The following is a 25,693-nucleotide window of genomic DNA, read 5'->3' on the forward strand; positions in this document are numbered from 1 at the left end:
TTATTGCCTCAGATTACTTCTAACAATATAAGGTGGCTGATGTAATATATATTCAATGCCTAGACCTTCTGCGTTTCTACTGGCCTTGGTATTGCAGCCATAAGGCCTCTTTCATACTGGAGAAAATCGCAATGATATTGTATCTGTGTTCTGTGCAATATCGCTGAGTTTTCTCGTAGCATTTTTTTGCCTGGATTTTTTTGGGGGGGATGTTATTATTCTAGTTTTAACTGTCCATCTTGTCTCCAGTCAGCTATCTTATAAGCTTGAGAATAATTTTCTTTGCAAACTAACTAGTGTCTCCTTTAAGTATCTCATGCCCTTTTAGATCAATTCTCTTATACACATTGAGATATGAATTTTCTGGGCCTGCAACCAACATCACTAGTGCAGTGCTTCTCATGAAAATTATCTAATTGTTTTGTCTTAAATTTAGTGATAAAATGTATTGTTTGTCTCGTAGTAACGAGCCAGTCTATTTCTCATGATTACACTTGCTATATGTTTAGACTATGTTCGTGTTATGCAGTGATGCCTGTTATCATTTGTCATCTCAATATTTCTCAAAACAACTTGTATACAGCTTTGGCATAAAGCCACTCTCTTTCTTACTCAATAAAAGTCTATGTTTTTAGAATAAACCTAGAATTCTTTGGAATACAACCTGTCTGCTCTGTCACAATAACTTTTTTCAGGCCTGAAACACATTACTAATTTGGAACCCGGCAACATATTACCTGAGGGGCCCCTAGAATATCCCTAACAGGGGGGCTTAAAATATAAGCCCTACCATGAAAATAAGCCCTGGCTGCATAAAAGAAATCCCTCAATACATCACCTAACATGCACTGTTTACTCAGCCGCGCTTTTCCTCGCAGGTGCCCGTCACACTTGCTTGTAGTTTTTCCACAGTGCTTCCTGGTCAGGAGTTCAAAAACCCCGCCTCCAGGAAGGGCTGACTCTGATTGGTTCTCGAGTGCTGCGGCTCAATTAAATCACTGTAGCACTCGATAAATTAGTTGCAGCCATTCAATTATTGATATTTTACTGTGCATTCCCTCTATCAGGTTATTGATAAATATATTGAACAGAATGGGGTCTAATACTGAACCCTGTGGCAGCCCACTTGCAAAGGTGGCTTAATCAGAGTATGAAACATTTATTACCACCCTCCTGCTTTCTATCTCTGAGCCAATTCTTTACCCAGGTGCACACATTTTCGCCCAGACAGAGCTATCTCATTTTATATATCAACCACGGTGTCAAATGTTTTAGAAAAATTCAGATATATGAAACCAATAGACTCTCCCAGGTCTAGCCTATAACTTACTTCATTGTAGAAGCTGATAATGTTGGTGTGACATGAGCGACCCCTCATGAACCCACGCTGATGAGTAGTTATACCGTTTTCCTCGGGGTATTCCAGGATGGCATCTCTCAGAAACCCCTTCGAATATTTTTTAAATTATTATAGTAAGACTTACCGGCCTGTAGCTACTGGGCTCTCTTCTCGGCCCCTTTTTGTATATTGGAATCACATTGGCAATACGCCAATCCAGTTGTACAACCCTGGGCTCAAAAGATCCCTAAATATAAGAAACTTATCTCCCTTAGAACCCTCAGATGTATTCCATTTGTCGATTTTTATCTTTTGTAACCAGATCGACACTTCCTCCTCAGTTAGGCAGGTGATATTTTGCGGGGTGGGGGTTCGTTTTGTCCCCCTTTATCTCATGTGACATTTCTTTCTTCTTTCACGAATACACTTGCGAGAAAGCTATTTGAAAGATTTGCTTTCTCCCCATCATCTTCTATGATTTCTTCTGCATTGTTTATTAAAGGGCTAGTGATCTCAGTGCAAATACTTTTACCATTTATATAATTGAAAAATAGTTTAGGGTTATTTTTGCTCTTTTTGGCAATCAGTCTCTCCGCCTCCTCCTTGGCAGTTTTTATCCTTCCTCTACAGATTTTTTTTTTCCTGTTTGTTTTTAGTGCTTCTTCACTGCCTTCTTGTTTTAATAATTTGAATGCTTTCTTTTTCTCACTTATAGCCCCCCTTACAGTCTTCTAGAGCCACATTTTTGTCGCTCCCTGATAAGGCTTCTTATTAAATGACAACTAGAAATTAATTATATTGTGGTTACTATTTACCAAGTGTCCCTCAACCTGCCCCCCATGATTCTATACAGTTTGTTGGTTAATAATAAGTCCAGGATGGCCCTCCCTCTAGTTGGCTCCCACACAAGTTGGATAAGATAGTTGTCTTTAATTGTCCTCAAGAACTTATCACCCTTGTGAGATTCGCAGGTTTCATCTTCCCATATTATATCTGGATAATTAAAGTCCCCCATAATAGTTACTTCATTGCGGTTTGACACGTCTTCTATTTGTCTTATTAATAAGTTTTCAGTTTCTTCTGTTGCTTTTGGTGGCCTATAGAAAACACCTATCAGGATTTTGTTATTTTTCTCTCCCTGTATTTCTACTCATAGAGATTCCACGTGTTTCTCTCCTACACTTATATCTTCTCGTAGCCTCGGCATTAAATACGATTCGACATACAGATATACCCCTTCCACTTTCTGGTTCCCACAGTCTCTTCTGAAGATATTGTAACCCTGTAAATTCACCGCTTCCAGCTCACCCACTTCACTGATCAGACTTCTTGCATTTGTTGCCATACAATTTATTTTTTATATTTATTATGCTGCTTATAGTCCTATTAGCTGTTCTATCAGTTCAAACTGCACTAACCCTACCCCCAACTTAACCCGCATTCCCATTACTTGGTCCCAGGTCGCTATCTACGCTGTCTACCCCCTGTTTCTCATTTTACCCTCCCCCCCAGTCCCTAGTTTAAACACTCCTCCAACATTCTAGCCATCTTCTCCCCCAGCACAGCTGCACCCTCCCCATTAAGATGCAGTCCATTCCTACTGTAAAACCTGTAGCCGACAGCAAAGTCAACCCAGTTCTCCAGAAACCTGAAGCCCTCCTTCTTACACCAACTCTGGAGCCACTTGTTTTCCTCCCTGAGCTCCCACTACCTTTCTGGTGTGGCTTGTGGTACAGGTAGTATTTCCGAGAAAACTACCTTAGGGGTCCTCGCCCTAAGCTTAGATCGGAGGTCCCTGAAATTGTTATTGAAGTTCCTTCATTGAACACTAACTTTATCATTGATGCCAATGTGCGCCATGACCGCTGGATCCTCACCAGCCCCTCCCAGTAACCTGTCAACCCGAACCACAATGTGTCAAACTCGAGCACCAGGGAGACAACACAGGATGATCCCGGACTGTGTGGCAGATTGCCCTATCTGTCCCCCTTATAATTGAGTCCCCGACCACTAGCACCTACCTAGCCTGCCCTGCACTCCCTGTCCCCTTCTCACTGGCATTCAGAAGGCATGTTGTGCTGCAGCAGTGCTAACCCTGTAATGTATAAGCATTCTGTCTTATACAAAAGTATCACATCTATAAAAAACTCCCAGCGTGCTCCATTGGATGCCGTTTATTAGTCCCAATTTTCCATTAAAAACTTTCAGGTTTTTTTTGTGTTTCTAGGGAAAAGCTCTGCCTTGCATCTAGCGCCCTACACTGAATGGTGCGCAGCAGAATATTTTTCTGTAGTATGGTACCCAGAGCCCGCTATGGGCTCATACTGTGCCAAATTTGATGTATTCTCTCCAAAATGTACTGCAGCATATGACAATACAGCATTGCAGGTCTGTATTATGTGATTTCATGCATAAATGCAACCTTTCCCCGTATGGATGAGCCCAAAAACTGAATAGCAACTGATTTTCACATTCACACAGTTGCTTTTTCTTTGAGCTTTCTCTTACCGAGGTGCAAAACCAAGGGCATAACAATGCAAAAGAATGTGGTCCATTGCAATCCCCCTCTTCACAAGAGCCTATGCGCAAAAACACTCGCCCCTGCGTGAAGTTTTTTGCACACAAACGAGGGTTTTGTTTCAGCAGTTTGAACGTGTGTCTGTACTTTTTGCACAACAGGAGCAATTCACACACCCTTTACTTGGATTTAAGGGCTATTTAATGAGGTCCAGATGTGTTCTTTTCCCCACGTTTTGCGGTGTCACACCCTTCCCCTTGCGTATTTGTGCACCTCCGATAGCCTTCTATGGGACTTTTGCTGCACAAAATGCAGAAGGATAGAGCAGGTCCTACTTTATACTGCACAAGCGGAATGTGTGCGCAAAACGCTCTCATGAGAACAAACCCATTAAGATAAATGAATTCTATTCTCAGAAAATAGAACCCATTGATTTCAATGGGTTTGTTCTCATAAGCGGTTTTCACGTGCACAGGACCTGCTCTATTTTCCTGCCCCTATAAAAGTTTATGGGAGGTGCACAAATAAACAAAGGGGTGTGTGAAACACTGCGTGTGAAAAAAAATACATCTGGACCTCGTTAGACCAAATAGCATGCGCATACCAGCTCTCCGGCGCGAGCACGCTGGAGCGGCTCCATTGAACACAGCAGAAGACCGCACAGCGCAAGCGCGTCTAAATGGAAGGAGAAGACAGAGTTAGACGGCACCATGGAGACGGGGACGCCAGCAACGGAGCAGGTAAGTGTATAACTTCTGTATGGCTCATATTTAATGCATGATGTATATTACAAAGTGCATTAATATGGCCATACAGAAGTGTATAACCCCACTTGCTGCCGCGAAACAACCCCTTTAAGCATTCCTCAGGACTCAAAGTCCAGGTTGAGTTTGGTACAAGAAAATCAAGAATGATCACAGGTCATCAAAAATGAAACCCCTACTAAAAAGCTATGCAATGGAAGAGAAGGTGTTTCATAACCAGATTACACCTCACAAAAATAGTTAGTTTAGCATAGTTACCACCTATAGAGACAGTTCGATACAACTGTTTAAGCCTTGTCTTTAAGCCCTACTCCATTTGGCTATGGCTTCCATAGTGCTATCAGACATGCTAACCTGTAAAGGTATGATGATGGGATGGTTGGATTCATCCCTAAACTCCATAATTTTACTGTCCTGTGGAATAAATTTTAGTCTTCTTGGACAATAAGAATTACTAAAATCTCATTCATACACCCCAAATACTTGGTGAACCTGCATTAATAGTACAAAATAATACATTTAGCAATTTGGTAATATATAGGAGACTGCAGGGCACCCACTATGCACAGGCCCAGCTCTCCTACATCTCTATTTGCTGCCCTAATTAAAAAACATAAACAAAAAAAACCCAACTAAACCCCAGCTACTCACCACACAGCAGGAATCTTTCTGAGGTCTGCATTGTAAGCAGAAGAAGTGAGAGATGCGAATAGCGAAATGTTCAATATACCCATATCCACTGCACTGATAACACCATAGTCTACACTTCCTCCCACAAAATAAAAGCTATGACTCATAATTAAAGAGAAATGTTATTTTGCCAAAAAACCTTGATCTGTCAGCACCATGTCTGGGACAAAGGCTAAGAGATAGAGGCAACTGTCTAGGGGGGCAAATCACAATATTCCTTTTCAACTAAATAATCATCTGCTCATCCGTATGATCATGCAGAGGGATGTGTCTGCCAAAAAGAAAGACCTATTTGGATGGGCATAATGGTCTGTGGAGCAGTTCCTGGGATGGCAAAAAAACCCATAGATCTATAACTGTCAAATCTCCTCTTCATTCCCACATGTCCCAGTCTGATAACCATTCTGCAATAACATGTCATGAGTGCATCATTGAGTTGCTGTAGGCTGTGGTGACTTTCTCAATATTGACGATTTATTCATAGTAAGGGATCCAAGCAATTCTCAGTCCTCCTATGCCGGTTTCCTTGTAAAAGGAAAATCAAGCACCTAGAAGGAGTTGTCATTTTGACAAAACTCGGCATGCAGTTACATCTCAGGCAGATACGCAAGTGATGAGAGTTGTGGTGATTAGATGAACGGTCTTGCCACCTGAGGCCCTAAAATTGGTTCCACCTTTTGTCTATAAAAAGGCTCTCAAAGGCTGCTTTTGTGTAGTGGACTTCTTTCTCTGCTTGTGTAGAGCTTGTTGCCCACTAGACGCCTCTATGATGCAATTGAGAGATTTCGCCCAGTTAACAGAGTTTGAGAGGGGGCGCCTTATTGAAATGTAAGAAGATGGATGGTTGTATTGGACGAATTGCCTGCCACCTGGGCTGCTATTACCAGACTGTTAGGAGGTGTTGGAACAGTGGATGTGTAAAAGCATGCAGACAAAGTGACAGAGCTTGGGGCCCCCTCAACAGACCACCATTGTCTGATTGTCCAACAAACAGCAGCAGCTCCAACTGTTTCTTTGTCTGCCATCGGAAACATTTCCAGGCACTTGGCTGAAGGACATTTGATCTTGCGGTACTCATTACATGTACTGCCTTTGACATCCATCGTCGCCTTCGTTTGCAGTGGTGCCTTGAACAACAAAACTGTACTGCTATGGAGTATTAGTGGGTTGCCTCAGTGACAAATCCAAGTTTAGTTTGAGCACTGCTGGTGTGACAGTCTGGATGTCCATTACATATGAAAGTCAGTCACCCCTAGTAGTGGTTTGAGGGACAATGAAAGCTCAGCAGTATGTTCAGGACATCCTGCAACCACATGTGTTGTCTCTCATGTCACAGGAATGCCTCACAAAGTTGCTATACTTCCAAGGCTGCCTGGTCGCCAGATTTATCGGCAATAGAACACGTGTGGGACCATCCTGGATGCCAACTTTGACAGCCAATTACTTTGCACAGTCCAGAGGCTCAATTACAGCAAATGTGGAGTGATATGTCACAAGATACCATACGAAACCAACCTAGAGGCAACCCAAAAGTGTAATAGAGCCTCCCTTAAAGCATCCTCGAGATCCAAGGTGGCCATTAAATCCACCGGCTGTAGGATGTTTATATCGGATTTCTGAATCTTCTCTTCTATATATAGTGATTTAAATATCTGAGATATATGATCATTTTTCACCCTCCTGAAGATTTTTTGATCAGAAAAACTGAAGAGTTGATACCTGTTCCTCTTTCTGAAAAGGGCATTTCCTCTTGTGCTGCCTTGCTTATGTATATGGAGATTGCGCCCTCAAGGGCCACCTGTTTTTCTTGGCACAAATGAGAGGTGCAAATAAATCAATATCTTAGAAGTGCTGAGAACTCCATAGCATAGTAAAAAACATATAATTTTTAGTATGCATAGGCCCTGAATTGATGTTAACCAACTCTGAAGGAAGAGATTGAAATGCCCTCCTACCTAAAATTTTTTTAACGGTAGCAGCTCCCCTCCACTTCTATTTTTTGTTTATATGGAATTTGGCCGTTTGCCGTCGGCTGTTTGAGGACGGAGCTCCTGTTGAATTTCAGATCTCCCTGCAACACTGAACGATACTGCTGGTGAGGTGAGCCCATATTTCTTTTTTGGCTTCTCCTACCGGAGCATCTAATATAGCCAGGTGAGCCACTAACATGGCATCATAAATCTGACTTCTCTCTGGTCTGGCCTCTTGAAAGTCTAGTACCCCTTCTCTAATTATTGTGATGCTGATACTGCACACTTGCTTGCAGGGCCCTTGATATATGCACTGAAAGGACTGCTGTAAGGATTTCCTCTAATTATCCAATAGTCTTACCATGATTTTATCAAGCTCGGAGCCAAATAACTTTCCAGGTTCATATGGAAGGCCACAAAGATGGTATTTTGAGGCATTATGCGCTGTCCATGGCTGGGGCCACAAAGTCTGCTGATGCATTGCAAAGAAACTTAACTTTAAGGCTTTAAAGGCCATGAGAATATCATCTCTGGGTTCCCCGTTGTCTGTGTTTGTTTGGACTACAGTTAGATCTTACCTAAATGCATGAGCCACGTCAAGAGGCTAATGCTAAAGAACCTTCCACAGATCATGCTAAATAGAACCTATTCAGGGTGCAATCTGCTCAACAGTCCGTCAGATTTTGCAGGCTTGATTCGTTCCCTGCTGGTACTACTGTGTGATGCAATAGATTCACAATCGGCATATCAACCTTAGGGGCAGCTCTCAGTTATTGATTTGCTCGGGAACATAGACCTTTATCGTCTAGCGAGGACCAGACCTTTTTCCAGGTGCTTCCACTCTGCCATAATTGCTTTGTTTAAAGCTTCATCCACTCTGAAAAGCATAGGTGCCCTAGAGGTGAACTCCAAGGCTACTCCCAAATCAACATCCCAGTCCCTAGACCAGATGGATTTTAAAATTTGTTAATTTTCTCTATTAGAAACTATAACTTTCCTTCAACATCCTCATCTTCAGAATAAGAAGAATAAGTCTTATCCAGAGTATGAAACTCTTCATCAGATGAGGTTCTGGGCAATGGTCTCATCTTGTGTCTTGGATATCTGGAATGCTGAGTAAAACAGTCCTTGTGCTGAGTCCTGAACAAAACGCTTTTACCCAGATAACCACATTCTGGATTGTAGGTTCTCCAGTTGGATCCTGTGGGTGACACATCCCACAGATTTACGGTCACCGGAGCCTCCAGCCAACATGTCTATAAATACACAAAGAACTTATGTTAGAATGTTGAACACTTCCTATGGAACATCCTGTTAAGCAGTCTTCTAGCCTTGAGATGGATGCTTATCTCTATGTATCCAAAAATTATTGTAGCTTGTCTAAAACCACAGTCAAAGACTATATTCTAGCTCACTAGGAGACTGCAAGATGGGGAAGTGTGCTTTAAATAAGTCTTAGCTCCGCCCCTTTCTAAGCGTGACCTGTGCCTAATTTAACTATAGTTGGTTTATATAATTATACACTTCTTCTAGTTCCAAAGTGTTAAAAAATGTGAAAAAAAAACAAAACAAACAAAAAACATATTTTTCTGTTTAGGAGAAAACAAGCAAGTGGACATAATGCAATCAGCTCCCAACTTGTTAAAAGTTCTGTAAAAGTGTTTATTCATACAAGCTGCAATGCTGATAAGGGCCAGCTACCCCGAAAAAGAGTTGTTGGAGCGATGATTATAAATAAGTCATTAATTGGCTCTTGTGGCATCAGAGGTTATGCTCCCAAAGAATCTGGACTTAAGGCAAACTCGTCAGCTAATAGAGGTTGAGATTTGAAGGATTTCATTGTTACATGCATCAATTATATTGCCATTTATGCTACATTTTATCACTGAGGTGTGGTACTTAAAGGGGTTGTCCCGCGCCGAAACGGGTTTTTTTTTTTCAACAGCCCCCCCGTTCGGCGCGAGACAAACCTGATGCAGGGACCTAAAAAAACAACGCACAGCGCTTACCTGAATCCCCGCGCTCCGGTGACTTCTTACTTACCGGTTGAAGATGGCCGCCGGGATCTTCTCCCTCGGTGGACCGCAGCTCTTCTGTGCAGTCCATTGCCGATTCCAGCCTCCTGATTGGCTGGAATCGGCATGTGACGGGGCGGAGCTACACGGAGCCGCTCTCCGGCACGAGCGGCCCCATTGAGAAAAGAAGAAGACCCGGACTGCGCAAGCGCGTCTAATCTGGCGATTAGAGGCCGAAAATTAGACGGCTCCATGGAGACGGGGACGCCAGCAACGGAACAGGTAAGTGAATAATTTCTGATAACTTCTGTATGGCTCATAATTAATGCACAATGTATATTACAAAGTGCATTAATATGGCCATACAGAAGTGTATAACCCCACTTGCTTTCGCGGGACAACCCATTTAATACTTGAATCAGCTACTTTGAATTGTCAATTTTGCTTGTGGATCAGGAGAAGGTTGCTCCTGGTTGATTTGTATTTGGATTCCTGAGGAAATGCAACAATTGATTATTTAAAGGGGTTGTCCGGTTACTGGACAACATTGCTGCTATGGTTGAACTGTGTTAGAATAACAAGAAGAGCAGTATTTACCCCTTGTCTGCCCCAGGGGTCCAGTGCTATAGCCCCAACATCCTCCCAGTGTTTGCTGTTGTGATGAGATTACTGGAAGTCACCTGAATGCTGCAGCCAATCAGAGGCTGTAGCGTCACCATCTGATCTCCTGGCATTTGTGCTCACAACATTCTGGGTGCCATGATGCCAGGAGTTCAGAATAGTGAGGATGCAGCGTATGATTGGCATTGTCTTCACCTGGAGCAGGATGGTAGGGCTACAGCACTGAATGCTTGCGGTAAAGGAGGGGTAAGTACTGCCTTTTTGTTACTTTAATACAGTTGCAGTTATAGAGGCAATGTTGTCTGGTAAATTGACAACCCCTTTAATTTACTGGACTTTTCTTCTTATTTTTTGCTGTACTTGAGTGTTTAATGTGTTTAGAATAAGCACCACGTTTTAAGCCTTGCTTCGGTTTTCACTGTAGGGTCTGAAAATACCCAAATTTATACTTTTTTTATTTGGGCTAATGACACATCCATTTGTGACTTTGTCAGGTACTTAAGGTCTATTAAGATACCATAATTTATCTGTATCCATGTTACTTTCTGGTTATAGAAATGGGTAATACGGTACTGGTGTATTTTGACGCCACCAGCAAGTACTGGTGGAGTCAAGTTTGACAGGCGGGTTACTCCCCCTGTACCTGATTGGCTGCCGAGCTGGATGGGCTGCAGGTCCTGGCAGCCCACTAAAGATTGTTGCGGAAACCATACAGCATCCCCCGCTGCAGGCAGGCAGCCACAGCTGCAAGGTATTTACGCGCCAGCCGCCTAGAACGCGTTGTAGGAAAATCATGCTGCTCCTTCCCGGCCGGCGGAACATTCACCGCACAGGGGTGACCATTCACCGCATCAGCAGGGACAGCAGCGCAGTGTGAAGCGGCTTCCCTGTCGGTGCTGCAGCACGGAGGCCACAGCGGCCTCGGACACTTACTGAAAGCTGCCGGCCGCTGAGACACTCCTTGCCTCACAGGAGATAGCACTGACATTTGTAAGTTGCCATCCAGTTCCCCTGCTACAGGCGCTCATTGCCAAATTGGAAAGGGCCTTCCCCGCCTGCGCAGCCCCCCTCTGTGTTAAAGCGCAGAGTGGGGTTGGCATAAGGGAGTGCAGAGCGAGGTGAAGCAGCTTTGGCCCCCTTCGCTCTCCACCCCTCCGGCACCATATGACTTTTGTGTAGGGCGCTCGGCAGCACGGAGAACACAGCTGGAAGGGTACACTGGAGAACACCAGGGAGGCAAAAGCAGCGGGGGCCGAGAGAAAGACAGCTAACTGCAGTACAGCACAGGGAGACCTTACAGCACCTTGTAGGGCCTTCAGATATTGACCCAATTGACAGCTAGGGGTGTGACAGGGGCGCTACCCCTGTCTAACCCCTAGCTTCCGGTGGCGTCAAAATACACCAGTACTGGGTAATACCTCTTTAGGGGTCACTATTGACCCCATAATGAAGTTCTTATAGTAAAAATATTGTGGCTCAAATAGAACCCCATCTTTAAGTTTTTAAGTGACATAATATTGTTGTTCAGTAGGATCTTGAAGTAGGACATGCTTTGGAGTTAAAACCAAAAGATAACGACCTGTTGATAGCTCCATCTATGGATTCAATCACAACATTTCATGTGTGCAAAAACAAAATAAGGCTGTGGTCTTGTTCAGTTCTCTTGATCCTACTGATGAATTAAATGAGTCATATAAGGTAGACACTTATGATCATTGGTGTGCCAGACACATAGTCACAAGGGGAATCTGAAGATGGCCTCTTCAATATTCTTCTGCATTCTCAACAGAGCCTTGGTCAACACATATTTGGTTTACATCTTGAACAATCAGGAAAGGGCCAAGAACTTCAAAAAATAATATTTCCTCAGTCCTGTTCATATGTATTTTTGGAAAAAAAATTCCAGCAAGTTTCCTACAGATATTGGTGTGGCTTCTCCCTTCAGACCTTCAATACAGAATGGTTAGGTATGCTCAATAGTGTGCAATAGTGTATTGTGTATTGCACATATTTCTGCACAGTTGAGTCTACTGAATCTGCCCATGAATCTGCTGAATCTGCCCCACTGTTCCACATGGCAATAATTTGCATTCCATGTGGCAAATGTAAATACCCTAATTTTAAAAGTATGCTTTTGCCCAAGAAGTGTAACAAAATAACTTTATAATTGTGCATTGCATCATTGTTTTGTTGTGCCCCAAACTTCCTGACTTCCTGCAGTACGGCAGCATGTATACTGTATATCTTTGCTCTTCATCTCTGGCACTTGGCAGTACCAATTGTATGGGCTCTACTACTTTATGCTGCAATTGGTGCTGTGATAGCCAGTGCATAGCATGTTGCAGACTTGGACAGCCTCATCTTACAGCCTACAGAATGAAGATCCTCCATGGACACCCTTTCCAAACAGAGGAGGAGCTGGTGTGTTACAGATAACAGCTGTATAAAGCAAACATGTATAAATGTGTATTCTGTATTCTAGGTGTCCTGTTTCTAAAGGGTGTGATTTAGGATTAGTGACTTTGAATTCAGGGACTTTGGAAGAGTCAGTTGTATTTATTTATTCCTTATCTATTTTAGTTTTTGCATATATTACTTTTATCTAATCTAGCTATACAGTCCCCATTTAAAATGTGCCCCATGATTGACAATGCCGTCCAGTGTACATCTTGTGCCATGTATGCAGTCCTTGAACAACCATTGAGGGTGCATACTGTTGTGTGAAATGTAAGCACATTGCACATTTGGAAGCCCAGATCCTGGATCTTAATACGCAGCTTGCAACACTGAGATCTATTGACAATATTGAAAGGCGTTTGCTGCTCACTAAGCGGGCACTCACTGGGGTAGATGTGGGGGTGGATGGTAGTTTGGGAGAACAGGATGAGCAGGCAGCTAGATGGGGAACAGTTAGAAGGAGGAGCAGAGGGAAGAGATCCAGGGAGGCTAGTCCTGGACTAAGTAATGGAAATGGGGGTGAGGCAGTGGGAGGGGTTAGTATAGTTAGAACTGACAGGATAGTTAATAGGGATACACTTAATAAATAACCAAAACCTTCTAAGCTGTATGGTGACTAATGCTAGAAGTCAGACCAATAAAGTAGATGAACTGGGAGTAATAATGTCTGAGGAAAACTACAACATCATGAGAGTAACAGAGACTATGAAAGCTGTGACTGGGCAGTGAACCTACAGAGTTACAGTCTGTTCAGAAGGGATCGTAAAAACCGAAAAGGGGAGGGGGTTTGTCTTCATGTAAAATCCTGTTTAAAGCCCACATTATAGGTAAATATATGTGAGGAAGATGAACATGTGCAGTCTCTATGAGTAGAAATACACGGAGGGAAAAACAATAATAAAATTCTCTTAGTAGTTTTCTATAGGTCACCAAATATAACGGAAGCTACTGGAAAACTATTACTGAGGCAATTAGATGAAGTGGCAAATAACAATGAGGTAATTATTATGGGGGACTTTATCCAGATATAAACTGGGAAGCTGAAACTTGCGGATCTTATAATGGTAACAAGTTTGTGTCAGTGACTAAAGATAATTACCTAACCCAACTTATATAGGACCCAACTTTAGGGACAGCCATTTTGGATTTAGTATTAATCAACAGACCTGACAGACTAACAGGGGTGCAGGTTGGAGGAGCACCTGGGAAATAGGTCATAATGTACTAAATTTTCACTTGTCTTTCCATACAGAGTTTTATCGGGCAGCTACAAAAATAGTAAACTTTAGAAAGGCAAAGTTTGAATGGCTTAGAGATGCCCTTAACTTTAGAAGTCTAACCCAGGAAGAAGTGCAGAGCCACCTAACAAAGATTAAATAGACAAATTGCTGGGTTATAATGGCATACACTATCTAAAGGAATTAAGTAACATGATAGATCATTGCTTCTAATATTTAAGTGATTAGTGATGTGGTTTGTTCCACTGGATTGGCTCCAGTGGTGCCATTGTGGTGCCAATATTCAAAAAGGGGTAGGGACCTCTAAACTACCTTCTATTATGGGTAAAATGTGTAAAGGGTTTCTAAGAGATGCTATTCTGGAGTTCCTCAAGGTAAATGGCTGTATAACTCCATATAAGCATGGGTTGATGAGGGATCGCTCCTGTCAAACCAATCTGATCAGCTTTTACGAGGAGGTAACTTCTAGATTGGACTGGGGAGATCATTGCATCTTGTGTATCTGGACTTTTCCAAAGCATTTGATACTGTGCTGCATAAAAGTTTGTTATGTGAAATTAGAATGCTTGGTCTGGGCGAGAATGTGTGTAAGCGGGTGAGTAACTGGTCAGTGAAAGAAAGCAGAGGGTGGTTATAAATGGTATATACTCTGATTGGGTCATTGTTACTAGTGGGGTACCACAGGGGGCAATACTGGGCCCTATTCTTTTTAATATATTTATTAATGAGCTGGTAGGAAGATTGCACAGTAAAATATCAATATTTGTAGATGACACAAAATTATTGAAAATGATTAACACAATACACGTCCTGCGATGGCAGGACGTTAAAAGACAATGGGGCCGTCACTAAGGGGTTAATTGGTTCAATTTTCATTGTTTACTTCATTGTTGTTTCTCACATACTTCATTCTCTTAAAAGAAGAATGGGGAAACAAAGGAAAATTGCTTATGTACAGTAACTTGCAGAGAGTTGTAACAAATTAGTCAAACGGAAGTGAAACACATTAATGCTGGTAAAGAACAAAATAGGGAAGAAATGGACAAATCTATTAAGGAACAAGATACAAACTGTTTTTAGGCATATGAGTCACTGAAGAATAGAGATGAGCGAATGTACTCGGATAGGCACTACTCGTCCGAGTAATGTGCTTTATCCGAGTACCTCTCTGCTCGTCCTGAAAGATTCGGGACGCACTGCGGAGCGGGGAGCTGCAGGGGAGAGCGGGGAGGAACGGAGGGGAGATCTTTCTCTCCCGCCCGCTCTGCCCCGCTCCCCGCTGCGACTCACCTGTCAGCAGCGGAGCGCCCCGAATCTTTCAGGACGAGCGGAGAGATACTCGGATAAAGCACATTACTCGGACGAGTAGTGCTTATCCGAGTACGTTCGCTCATCTCTACTGAAGAAATAAAAACTGTGGAATTGCAAAAACTGGAAGACAACTTTGCTTAAGGCCTTAATTGCCAAGCCATTTTTGTAATTTCTATGTCTTCAGTGTCACGTCCGCTGTGCGCACCATGCTTCAGCACGAGCGCAAGGATGAATCTCATCCCAAAAGGACGGAGACTACACAAAATGCAAAACAAAACCCCAAAAGGAAGAAATGTGTTCTGGGGACTTGACTCAAGGACAGACATAACATAAGGACAGAACTGCAACCAAAACATACCTGCACACTTTACCAGATGGAATACCTATAAAAGTATGAGGCATTAGTTCATTGATTGGCCAAGTCATTTAAGCCCGCAAGCCCACTTCAAGGGTCCTGGTTGTCTCACGGGTCTCTACTCTAATGAGACAACTTCCACATGACACCTGCCCTGACTCTTGAAATCTACTGGATATAGAGGATTTATGCGTGAAGGGGTAATTTTTCGTAAATGACATTGAGAGATCTAGCTCCCATTTTTTTTTATGTAGATGGGATCTGGTGATTCAGACAGGTGAAGTTGCCAATGTTGAAATATTCGTTTCTCCATACCCCAGGGGAAAGCCCGGATGAACCAGGACAGGGAAGAGGAGGGAAGGTCTTCAATATCACTTTCAGTTTTGGTCCTACTGTGATGTGATTTTTAATACTTATAGGAATTTTATCTAGAAATCATGGTAATGTGGTCAAAGGTACAGGTGTAACACTTTGTTTTAGAGATATCCAATGTTTTAGATTCTCATGCTTATGCCAATCTATGACTCGTTCTAGATGTGATAGTTGATGTATCCCATCACGTTTGGAAGACCCAGACCTCCCTGCAGTTTAAATCTGTGAAAAGTAGCCATGGCAATACGTGGAGATTTATCTGCCCAGATTAATTTGTTCATTAACCCCTTCATGACATCGCCTATTTTGGGCTTAAGGACGCAACAATTTTTGGCGGATTTTCTTCTCCGTTTATCAAAAGTCATAACTTTTTTATTTTTCCGTCGACGCGGCCGTATGAGGGCTTGTTTTTTGCGTGGCGAACTGTAGTTTTTATCGGTGCCACTTTTGGGTACATAGACTATATTGTAAAACTTTTTTTTTTTAATGATAGCAGGGAGAGAAAACGCATCAATTCTGCCATAGATTTTTTTTTTTTTTTTTTTTACAGCGGTACTCATGCAGCATAAATGAGACATTCCATTTTTTCTGCGGACCGGTATGGTTACAACGATACCAAAATTCTTACATTTTTTTTTAGGTTTTCCCACTTTTCTGCAATAAAACCCCTTTTTCTGGGTAATCTTTTTTTTTTCTAAATTGCTGCATTCAAAGTCCTGTAACTTTTTTATTTTTTGATGTACGGAGCTCTATGAGGGCTTATTTTTTGCGAGACGAGCTGTAGATTTTATTGGTACCATTTTGGGGTACATACGGCTTTTTTGATCACTTTTATTGCGTTTTTAGTGAGGCAAAATGCTAAAAATTAGCATTTTGCCTCAGTTTTTTAGCGTTTTTTTTAGCGATTTTTCCGTGCACAGTCAAAAGCATGTGCAACTTATTGTACACGTTGTTACAGACGCGACAATACCAAATATGTGGGATTTTATTATTTTTTTTACCTTTTTTATGCTAATCTGAGAAAAAGCATTAAAAAATGGTTTTTTTACTCTTTTTTTATATTTTCTTTTAATTCTTTTTTTAATCTTTGTTTTTTTTACACTGTTTGTGTCCCTCTGAGGGACTTTAACCACTGCCCTGATGATCACTGGTATAAGGCATGGCAGAGCTACTGCTCTGCCATGCCTTATCACTTGTACAGCGATTATAGGCATAGGCAATACAGGACGCCAGTGTCTGGCGTCCTGTTGCCATGGTGACAGGTCGGGCTCTCGCGATGACATCGCGAGTTCCGTCCGGAGACACAGAGGGAGCCGCGCTCCCTCTGTGAACTCTTTCCCTGCCGCGATCTACTTAGATCGCGGCAAGGAAGGGGTTAACAGCGAGGGGCGCATCTCTGATGCCCCCCCGCTGTTGCAGCGGGACGCCGGCTGTGACTGACAGCCGGCTCCCGCTGCGGGATAGCGCGGGATCATATGTGATCCCGCGCTATCTCCAGGACGTAAGTTTACGTCCTGTAGCGGGAAGTACCAGGCTGCCAGGACGTAAACTTATGCCCTGCAGCGGGAAGGGGTTAAAGAGTTTAGATGTTGGAAGAAGAGCCTGGGAATAGAGATGGGTAGTGCCTGAAACACATAGAGGATTTGTGGGAGGATGTTCATTAAGTTTTGAAAATTGGCTATATATAAATCGTTCACGTCAGCGGTCAAGTGAATGCCTAAATGTGGGTAGTAGCCCAATGAAGGAAAAGAAGTCTTTGAGCTCTGTCACCCATGATTGGGTAAGAGATATTAAGAGCTGCAAATTTTTGGTAATCAATTTAGAAATTGGAGAGTTGGGCATAATTGTAGAATTCCAGTAATAAATTAGGAAGTGATATGCGTGGTGAAGATATAAAGAATAATAAGTCGTCTGTGAATGCTGTGACTTTGTGTGTTGCGTTTTCTATGTGAATCCCTGATATATTGGGGTTGGATCTGACATGTACTAGAAAGGGTTCCAGACATATAATGAAAAGGAGAGGTGAAGACGGGCATCCCTGCCTTATGTTGTTTTTTATGTTAAAAGGGGAGGAGAAGTGTCTATTGGCCTTCACTGTGGCTGTTGGAGAAGAGTAGAGGCTAGAGATCCAAGATAGCATATTAGTGCCCATTTCTATGTACTGGAGAGACTCTTACATAAAGTCCCAATTTATTCTGTCAAATGCCTTTTCAGTGTCTGTTGATAGGAGACTCAATGGGAGAACTAATTTTTTTTGCATGGCTAATTAAGTTGATGGCTCTGACTGTTGTCACGTGCTTCACGTAGCAGTATAAAACCCACCTGATCTTTGTGAATAATGGGATGAAGGACAAGGAATATACTATTTGCTGGTATCTGGAGAAAATGAGGAGAAATGATCTCAGAAAACTCTTTATAGTAGGTGAGGGGAAATCCATCTGGGCCTAGATGCTCTCATCCTCTGTCATAGATGGGGATAATTTGTATAAAGAATGGAAGTAGTCCCAGAACACTTCCCTGATCTGTTGCGGTAGATGCAGAGATTGACTCCCTGGAATAGAAATACGGTGAATGAAAGAGCAAAGTCTCATGTTCCTTAGGGTTCTGGATAGAGTACAGCTGGGTTTGTTACCATATTCATAGAATTGCATGCAGCAAAATGTATAATGTAGCTGCAAGGGACTGGGGGCCAGGGACGAAAGGGTTAAGTGGAAGAGAGAGGACTACAGCAAAAGAGGACCACATGGAAGATGGAAGAAGAAGGATTTGGAAGACACCCGCCCACCCACCCTTGAGGGTTACTGGCAAGGTTTTGGCTATGTGGACATATGGAGGTATTGAGTTGTTTCGGAAGTCGTCACAGCTTTCCATGCTAGCTGCAGTATAAGTCGAGGAAGGTTAGCAAGCCCGAAGGAGATCGAGGCTTACGAATAATGTTTTTTGCGGATTCAATTAATCGGGATAGATCATAGCATGGGAAGGGTTTATAGTTTTTTTGAAAAATTTTAAAAGAGTTAATTTACATGTTTTTTAATAAAGCTGTGGCCTACTCCACGTTTTAACAGCAAGAAGTATTACAAGTTTTTGTTATACGTAAGTAAGGAAGCGAGAAGGTTAGGGTATGTGCCCTCAGTCATAGCGTCTGCATTTCGCTAATGATGCCTTTGTCTGCCTTAAACAGTGTGAACTCATCTGATTGCGTAGCTGTACCAACTCTGCCTCTACTGTCCTGTCCAACGTGGCCTTGTGTGTTGTCTATAAAGCCTATAAGTGCCCCAGCAGGGCTTTTAGATGTGCATTATGGTCTTTTTTAATGCGGAAACCCATTGCAATTAAAAATCTTCTAATGTAACATTTGTGAGCCTCACAGGTGAACAATGTGCTTATATAAGATGTGGTATTAATCAAGAAGTAATCTTGTAATTTTTGGGTAATCTCTGTTTTGAGGAGCAGATTTTGTGTTAGAGACTTGTAGAGATGCCAGTGCCAGGTTTTGTAGAGAGATATTGGGAGGGACAATGTTAGTGAGATGCCTTTGAAAGAAAGTGTAGACTAGAATGACGAAGTAGAAAATATTCTATTCTAGAGTAAGAGTTATGTGGGAAGGAGAAAAAGGAATAGTCCCTGGTGATAAGGTGAAGAATTCTCCAGTAGAGATGAGCGAACGTACTCGTCCGAGCTTGATACTCGTTCGAGTATTAGCGTGTTCGAGATGCTCGTTACTCGTGACGAGTACCACGCGATGTTCGAGTTACTTTCACTTTCATCTCTGAGATGTTAGCGCGCTTTTCTGGCCAATAGAAAGACAGGGAAGGCATTACAACTTCCCCCTGCGACGTTCAAGCCCTATACCACCCCCCTGCAGTGAGTGGCTGGCGAGATCAGGTGTCACCCGAGTATATAAATCGGCCCCTCCCGCGGCTCGCCACAGATGCATTCTGACATAGTTCAGGGAAAGTGCTGTCTTGCTGGAGTTGCTATAGGGAGAGTGTTAGGAGTTATTTTAGGCTTCAAGAACCCCAACGGTCCTTCTTAGGGCCACATCTGACCGTGTGCAGTACTGTTGAGGCTGCTTTTTGCAGTGTTGCACATTTTTTATTTTTTTTTGTATATCGGCCGTGCAGAGCATTGCGTCCTCAGTCTGCAGTAATTTTACATAGTATAGGGCCAGTAGTGCTGAGGCAGGGACAGTGAAAAAGGTGAAAGACATATACTGTCTATATAGGCAGTGGGCTTTTCCAAAAAAATTTGGGGAAAAACATTCTATTTGGGCTGCCTGTGACTGTCCTGAGTGTACTGCGTCTCTGCTGGGGGTAGTAGTCCTAATTAATACGCAGCCAGCTAAGTGTTACAGCAGGATTGCGCAAAATTCTTTCCTGGCTCTGCGTTGCCCGTTACATCACCGCTTTCATCCTGTCCAGAGGGAAACAGTCTGCAGTAATTTTACATAGTATAGGGCCAGTAGTGCTGAGGCAGGGACAGTGAAAAAGGTGAAAGACGTATACTGTCTATATAGGCAGTGGGCTTTTCCAAAAAAATTTGGGAAAAAACATTCTATTTGGGCTGCCTGTGACTGTCCTGAGTGTACTGCGTCTCTGCTGGGGGTAGTTGTCCTAATTAATACGCAGCCAGCTAAGTGTTACAGCAGGCTTGCGCAAAATTCTTTCCTGGTTCTGCGTTGCCCGTTACATCATTGCTGTCATCCTGTCCAGAGGAAAACAGTCTGCACTGCAGTAATTTTACATAGTATAGGGCCAGTAGTGCTGAGGCAGGGACAGTGAAAAACGTGAAAGACATATACTGTCTATATAGGCAGTGGGCTTTTCCAAAAAAATTTGGGACAAAAAAATCTGTTTGGGCTGCCTGTGACTGTCCTGACTGTACTGCGTCTCTGCTGGGGGTAGTAGTCCTAATTAATATGCAGCCAGCTAAGTGTTACAGCAGGCTTGCGCAAAATTCTTTCCTGGCTCTGCTGTGCGTTCTGTAAGCGAAGTCAGCCTCCAACCACAGGCCAATAAGCGGCACATTTAATTACAGCGTTCTGTTTCTGCACTACTGGTAATACACCATGCTGAGGGGTAGGGGTAGGCCTAGAGGATGTGGACGTGAACGCGGAGGCCCAAGTCAGGGTGTGGGCACAGGCCGAGCTCCTGATCCAGGTGTATCGCAGCCGACTGCTGCGGGATTAGGAGAGAGGCACGTTTCTGGCGTCCCCACATTCATCTCAAAATTATTGGGTCCACGCAGTAGACCTTTATTAGAAAATGAGCAGTGTGAGCACGTCCTGTCGTGGATGGCAGAAAGTGCATCCAGCAATCTATCGACCACCCAGAGTTCTGCGCCGTCCACTGCTGCCACTCTGAATCCCCTGGCTGCTGCTCCTCCTTCCTCCCAGCCTCCTCACTCCATTACAATGACACATTCTGAGGAGCAGGCAGACTCCCAGGATCTGTTCTCGGGCCCCTGCCCAGAATGGGCAGCAATGGTTCTGAATCCTCTCCCACTGGAGGAGTTTGTTGTGACCGATGCCCAACCTTTGGAAAGTTCCCGGGGTCCGGGGGATGAGGCTGGGGACTTCCGGCAAATGTCTCAAGAGCTTTCAGTGGGTGAGGAGGACGATGACGATGAGACACAGTTGTCTATCACTCATGTAGTAGTAATTGGAGTAAGTCCGAGGGAGGAGCGCACAGAGGATTCGGAGGAAGAGCAGCAGGACGATGAGGTGACTGACCCCACCTGGTTTGCTACGCCTACTGAGGACAGGTCTTCAGAAGGGGAGGCAAGTGCAGCAGCAGGGCAGGTTGGAAGAGGCAGTGCGGTGGCCAGGGGTAGAGGCAGGGCCAGACCGAATAATCCACCAACTGTTTCCCAAAGTGCCCCCTCGCGCCATGCCACCCTGCAGAGGCCGAGGTGCTCAAAGGTCTGGCAGTTTTTCACTGAGAGTGCAGACGACCGACGAACAGTGGTGTGCAACCTTTGTCGCGCCAAGATCAGCCAGGGAGCCACCACCACCAGCCTCACCACCACCAGCATGCGCAGACATATGATGGCCAAGCACCCCACAAGGTGGGACGAGGGCCGTTCACCGCCTCCGGTTTGCACCGCTGCCTCTCCCCCTGTGCCCCAACCTGCCACTGAGATCCAACCTCCCTCTCAGGACACAGGCACTACCGTCTCCTGGCCTGCAACCACACCCTCACCTCCGCTGTCCTCGGCCCCATCCACCAATGTCTCTCAGCGCACCCTCCAGCCGTCGCTAGCGCAAGTGTTGGAGCGCAAGCGCAAGTACGCCGCCACGCATCCGCACAATCAAGCGTTAAACGTGCACATAGCCAAATTTATCTGCCTGGAGATGCTGCCATATAGGGTTCTGGAAACGGAGGCTTTCAAAGGTATGATGGCGGCAGCGGCCCCGCGCTACTCAGTTCCCAGTCGCCACCACTTTTCCCGATGTGCCGTCCCAGCCCTGCACGACCACGTCTCCCGCAACATTGTACGCGCCCTCACCAACGTGGTTACTGCCAAGGTCCACTTAACAACGGACACGTGGACAAGCACAGGCGGGCAGGGCCACTATATCTCCCTGACGGCACATTGGGTGAATTTAGTGGAGGCTGGGACAGAGTCAGAGCCTGGGACCGCTCACTTCCTACCCACCCCCAGAATTGCGGGCCCCAGCTCGGTGGTGGTATCTGCGGCGGTGTATGCTTCCTCCACTAAACCACCCTCCTCCTCCTCCTCCTCCTCCTACGCAACCTCTGTCTCGCAATCAAGATGTGTCAGCAGCAGAACGTCGCCAGCAGTCGATGTCGCGCGGCACGGCAGTACAGCGGTGGGCAAGCGTCAGCAGGCCGTGCTGAAACTACTCAGCTTAGGAGAGAAGAGACACACGGCCCACGAACTGCTGCAGGGTCTGACAGAGCAGACCGACCGCTGGCTTGCGCCGCTGAGCCTCCAACCGGGCATGGTCGTGTGTGACAACGGCTGTAACCTGGTGGCGGCTCTGCAGCTCGGCAGCCTCACACACGTGCCATGCCTGGCGCACATCTTTAATTTGGTGGTTCAGTGCTTTCTGAAAAGCTACCCACGCTTGTGAGAACTGCTCGGAAAGGTGCGCCGGCTCTGCGCACATTTCCGCAAGTCCCACACGGATGCTGCCACCCTGCGCACCCTGCAACATCGGTTTAATCTGCCAGTGCACCGACTGCTGTGCGACATGCCCACACGGTGGAACTCTACGCTCCACATGTTGGCCAGGCTCTATGAGCAGTGTAGAGCTATAGTGGAATACCAACTCCAACATGGGCGGCGCAGGGGGAGTCAGCCTCCTCAATTTTTTACAGAAGAGTGGGCCTGGTTGGCAGACATCTGCCAGGTCCTTGGAAACTTTGAGGAGTCTATCCAGATGGTGAGCGGCGATGCTGCAATCATTAGCGTCACCATTCCTCTGCTATGCCTCTTGAGAAGTTCCCTGCAAAGCATAAAGGCAGACGCTTTGCGCTTGGAAACGGAGGCGGGGGAAGACAGTATGTCGCTGGATAGTCAGAGCACCCTCCTGTCTATATCTCAGCGCATTGAGGAGGAGGAGCATGAGGAGGAGGGGGAAGAGACAGCTTGGCCCACTGCTGAGGGTACCCATGCTGCTTGCCTCTCATCCTTTCAGCGTGTATGGCCTGAGGAGGAGGAGGAGGAGGATCCTGAAAGTGATCTTCCTAGTGAGGACAGCCATGTGTTGCGTACAGGTACCCTGGCACACATGGCTGACTTCATGTTAGGATGCCTTTCTCTTGACCCTCGCGTTACACGCATTCTGGCCACTACGGATTACTGGGTGTACACACTGCTCGACCCACGGTATAAGGAGAACCTTTGCACTCTCATACCCGAAGAGGAAAGGGGTTCGAGAGTGATGCTATACCACAGGACCCTGGCGGACAAACTGATGGTAAAATTCCCATCCGACAGCGCTAGTGGCCGAAGGCGCAGTTCCGAGGGCCAGGTAGCAGGGGAGGCGCGGAGATCAGGCAGCATGTACAGCACAGGCAGGGGAACACTCTCTAAGGCCTTTGACAGCTTTCTGGCTCCCCAGCAAGACTGTGTCACCGCTCCCCAGTCAAGGCTGAGTTGGCGGGAGCACTGTAAAAGGATGGTGAGGGAGTACGTAGCCGATCGCACGACCGTCCTCCGTGACGCCTCTGCCCCCTACAACTACTGGGTGTCGAAGCTGGACACGTGGCCTGAACTTGCGCTGTATGCCCTGGAGGTGCTTGCTTGTCCTGCGGCTAGCGTCTTGTCAGAGAGTGTGTTTAGTGCGGCTGGGGGAATCATCACGGATAAGCGTACCCGCCTGTCAACCGATAGTGCCGACAGGCTTACACTCATCAAGATGAACAAAGCCTGGATTTCCCCAGACTTCTCTTCTCCACCAGCGGACAGCAGCGATACCTAAACAATACGTAGGCTGCACCCGCGGATGGAAGCATCGTTCTCTATCACCATCAAAAACGGGGACCTTTTAGCTTCATCAATCTGTGTATTCTATTGATCCTCCTCCTCCTACTCCTCCTCCTGAAACCTCACGTAATCACGCCGAACGGGCAATTTTTCATAGGCCCACAAGGCTCAGTCATATAATTTTTGTAAACAATTTTTATACGTTTCAATGCTCATTAAAGCGTTGAAACTTGCACCTGAACCAATTTTTATTTTAACTGGGCTGCCTCCAGGCCTAGTTACAAATTAAGCCACATTAACCAAAGCGATTAATGGGTTTCACCTGCCGTCTTGGTTGGGCATGGGCAATTTTTCTGAGGTACATTAGTACAGTAGGTACACCAATTTTTTTGGGCCCTCGCCTACAGTGTAATCCAATTAATTTTTTGCACACCTGCATTACAGCTGACGTTACATCAGCTGTGATGGGCACTGCAATGGGATATATTTATGTACCGCCGGTGGCTTCCTGGGACCCACCCATGCTGTCGGTCCACATGGACTTCCCATTAGGGAGATGTACGTGCCTGTGTACTTATAAAAAACTCGAGCCTGACTGGGGCATGCAGTTTGGGCCAAAGCCCGCCTGTATTTAATCAGACGTTAGCTCTGCTGTCCAGGGCACTGCAATGGGATATATTTATGTACCGCCGGTGGGTTCCAGGGAGCCACCCATGCTGTGTGTCCACAGGGACTTCACATTAGGGATTTGTACCTGCCAGTGTCTATGTATTAAAAACCCCGGTCAGACTGGGGCATGCAGTGTGGGCCGAAGCCCACCTGCATTTAATCGGACGTTACCTCAGCTGTGCTGGGCAATGCAATGGGATATATTTATGTACCGCCGGTGGCTTCCTGGGACCCACCCATGCTGTCGGTCCACACGGAGTTGTAACTGCATGTGTCCACTTTTAAAGAACCCCAGTCTGACTGGGGCATGCAGTGTGGGCCGAAGCCCACCTGCATTTAACATGACATTACATCAGCTGTGCTGGGCACTGCAATGGGATATATTTATGTACCGCTTGTGAGTTCCAGGGAGCCAACCATGCTGCGAGTGCACACGGAATTCCCATTGCGGAGTTATACCTGCCTGTGACTATTTATAAAAAACCGCGGTCTGACTGGGGCATGCAGACACCTTGACAGAATGAATAGTATGTGGCACATAGGTTCCCCATTGCTATGCCCACGTGTGCAGCTGCTGATGGAGGTGGCACAGGATTGGATTTCTCATTGCTTCTGTACAGCATTGTGGGCTATCGCCCCGCCCCTTTTAAAGAGGGTCGCTGCCTAGCCGTGCCAACCTCTGCAGTGTGTGCCTGCGGTTCCTCCTCATGGCAGACGCACTTATAAATAGACATGAGGGTGGTGTGGCATGAGGGCAGCTGAAGGCTGCGCAGGGACACTTTGGTGTGTGCTGTGGACACTGGGTCGTGCGGGGGGAGGGGGTTGGGCAGCATGTAACCCAAGAGAAGTGGCAGCGGAGTGTCATGCAGGCAGTGATTGTGCTTTGTTGGAGGTAGTGTGGTGCTTAGCTAAGGTATGCA

The 25,693-nt window shown here is 45.2% G+C and overlaps 1 protein-coding gene across 2 annotated transcripts in view; it reads right to left on the reverse strand.

The window, feature by feature from the left end:
• Positions 1–5,341, reverse strand: part of LOC136610830 (adhesion G protein-coupled receptor E1-like) — an 86,605-nt gene extending 81,264 nt beyond the window's left edge. For both annotated transcript variants that reach the window (XM_066590028.1, XM_066590026.1), the window contains exon 1: positions 5,273–5,341. In XM_066590028.1, the coding sequence (XP_066446125.1) occupies positions 5,273–5,303 (31 nt within the window). In that variant the 5' untranslated portion in view covers positions 5,304–5,341. The remainder of the gene's footprint in view (positions 1–5,272) is intronic.
• Between the last annotated feature and the right edge of the window lie 20,352 nt (positions 5,342–25,693).

Source organism: Eleutherodactylus coqui, chromosome 2 (assembly GCF_035609145.1).
Source record: "Eleutherodactylus coqui strain aEleCoq1 chromosome 2, aEleCoq1.hap1, whole genome shotgun sequence".
Taxonomy (NCBI): domain Eukaryota; kingdom Metazoa; phylum Chordata; class Amphibia; order Anura; family Eleutherodactylidae; genus Eleutherodactylus; species Eleutherodactylus coqui.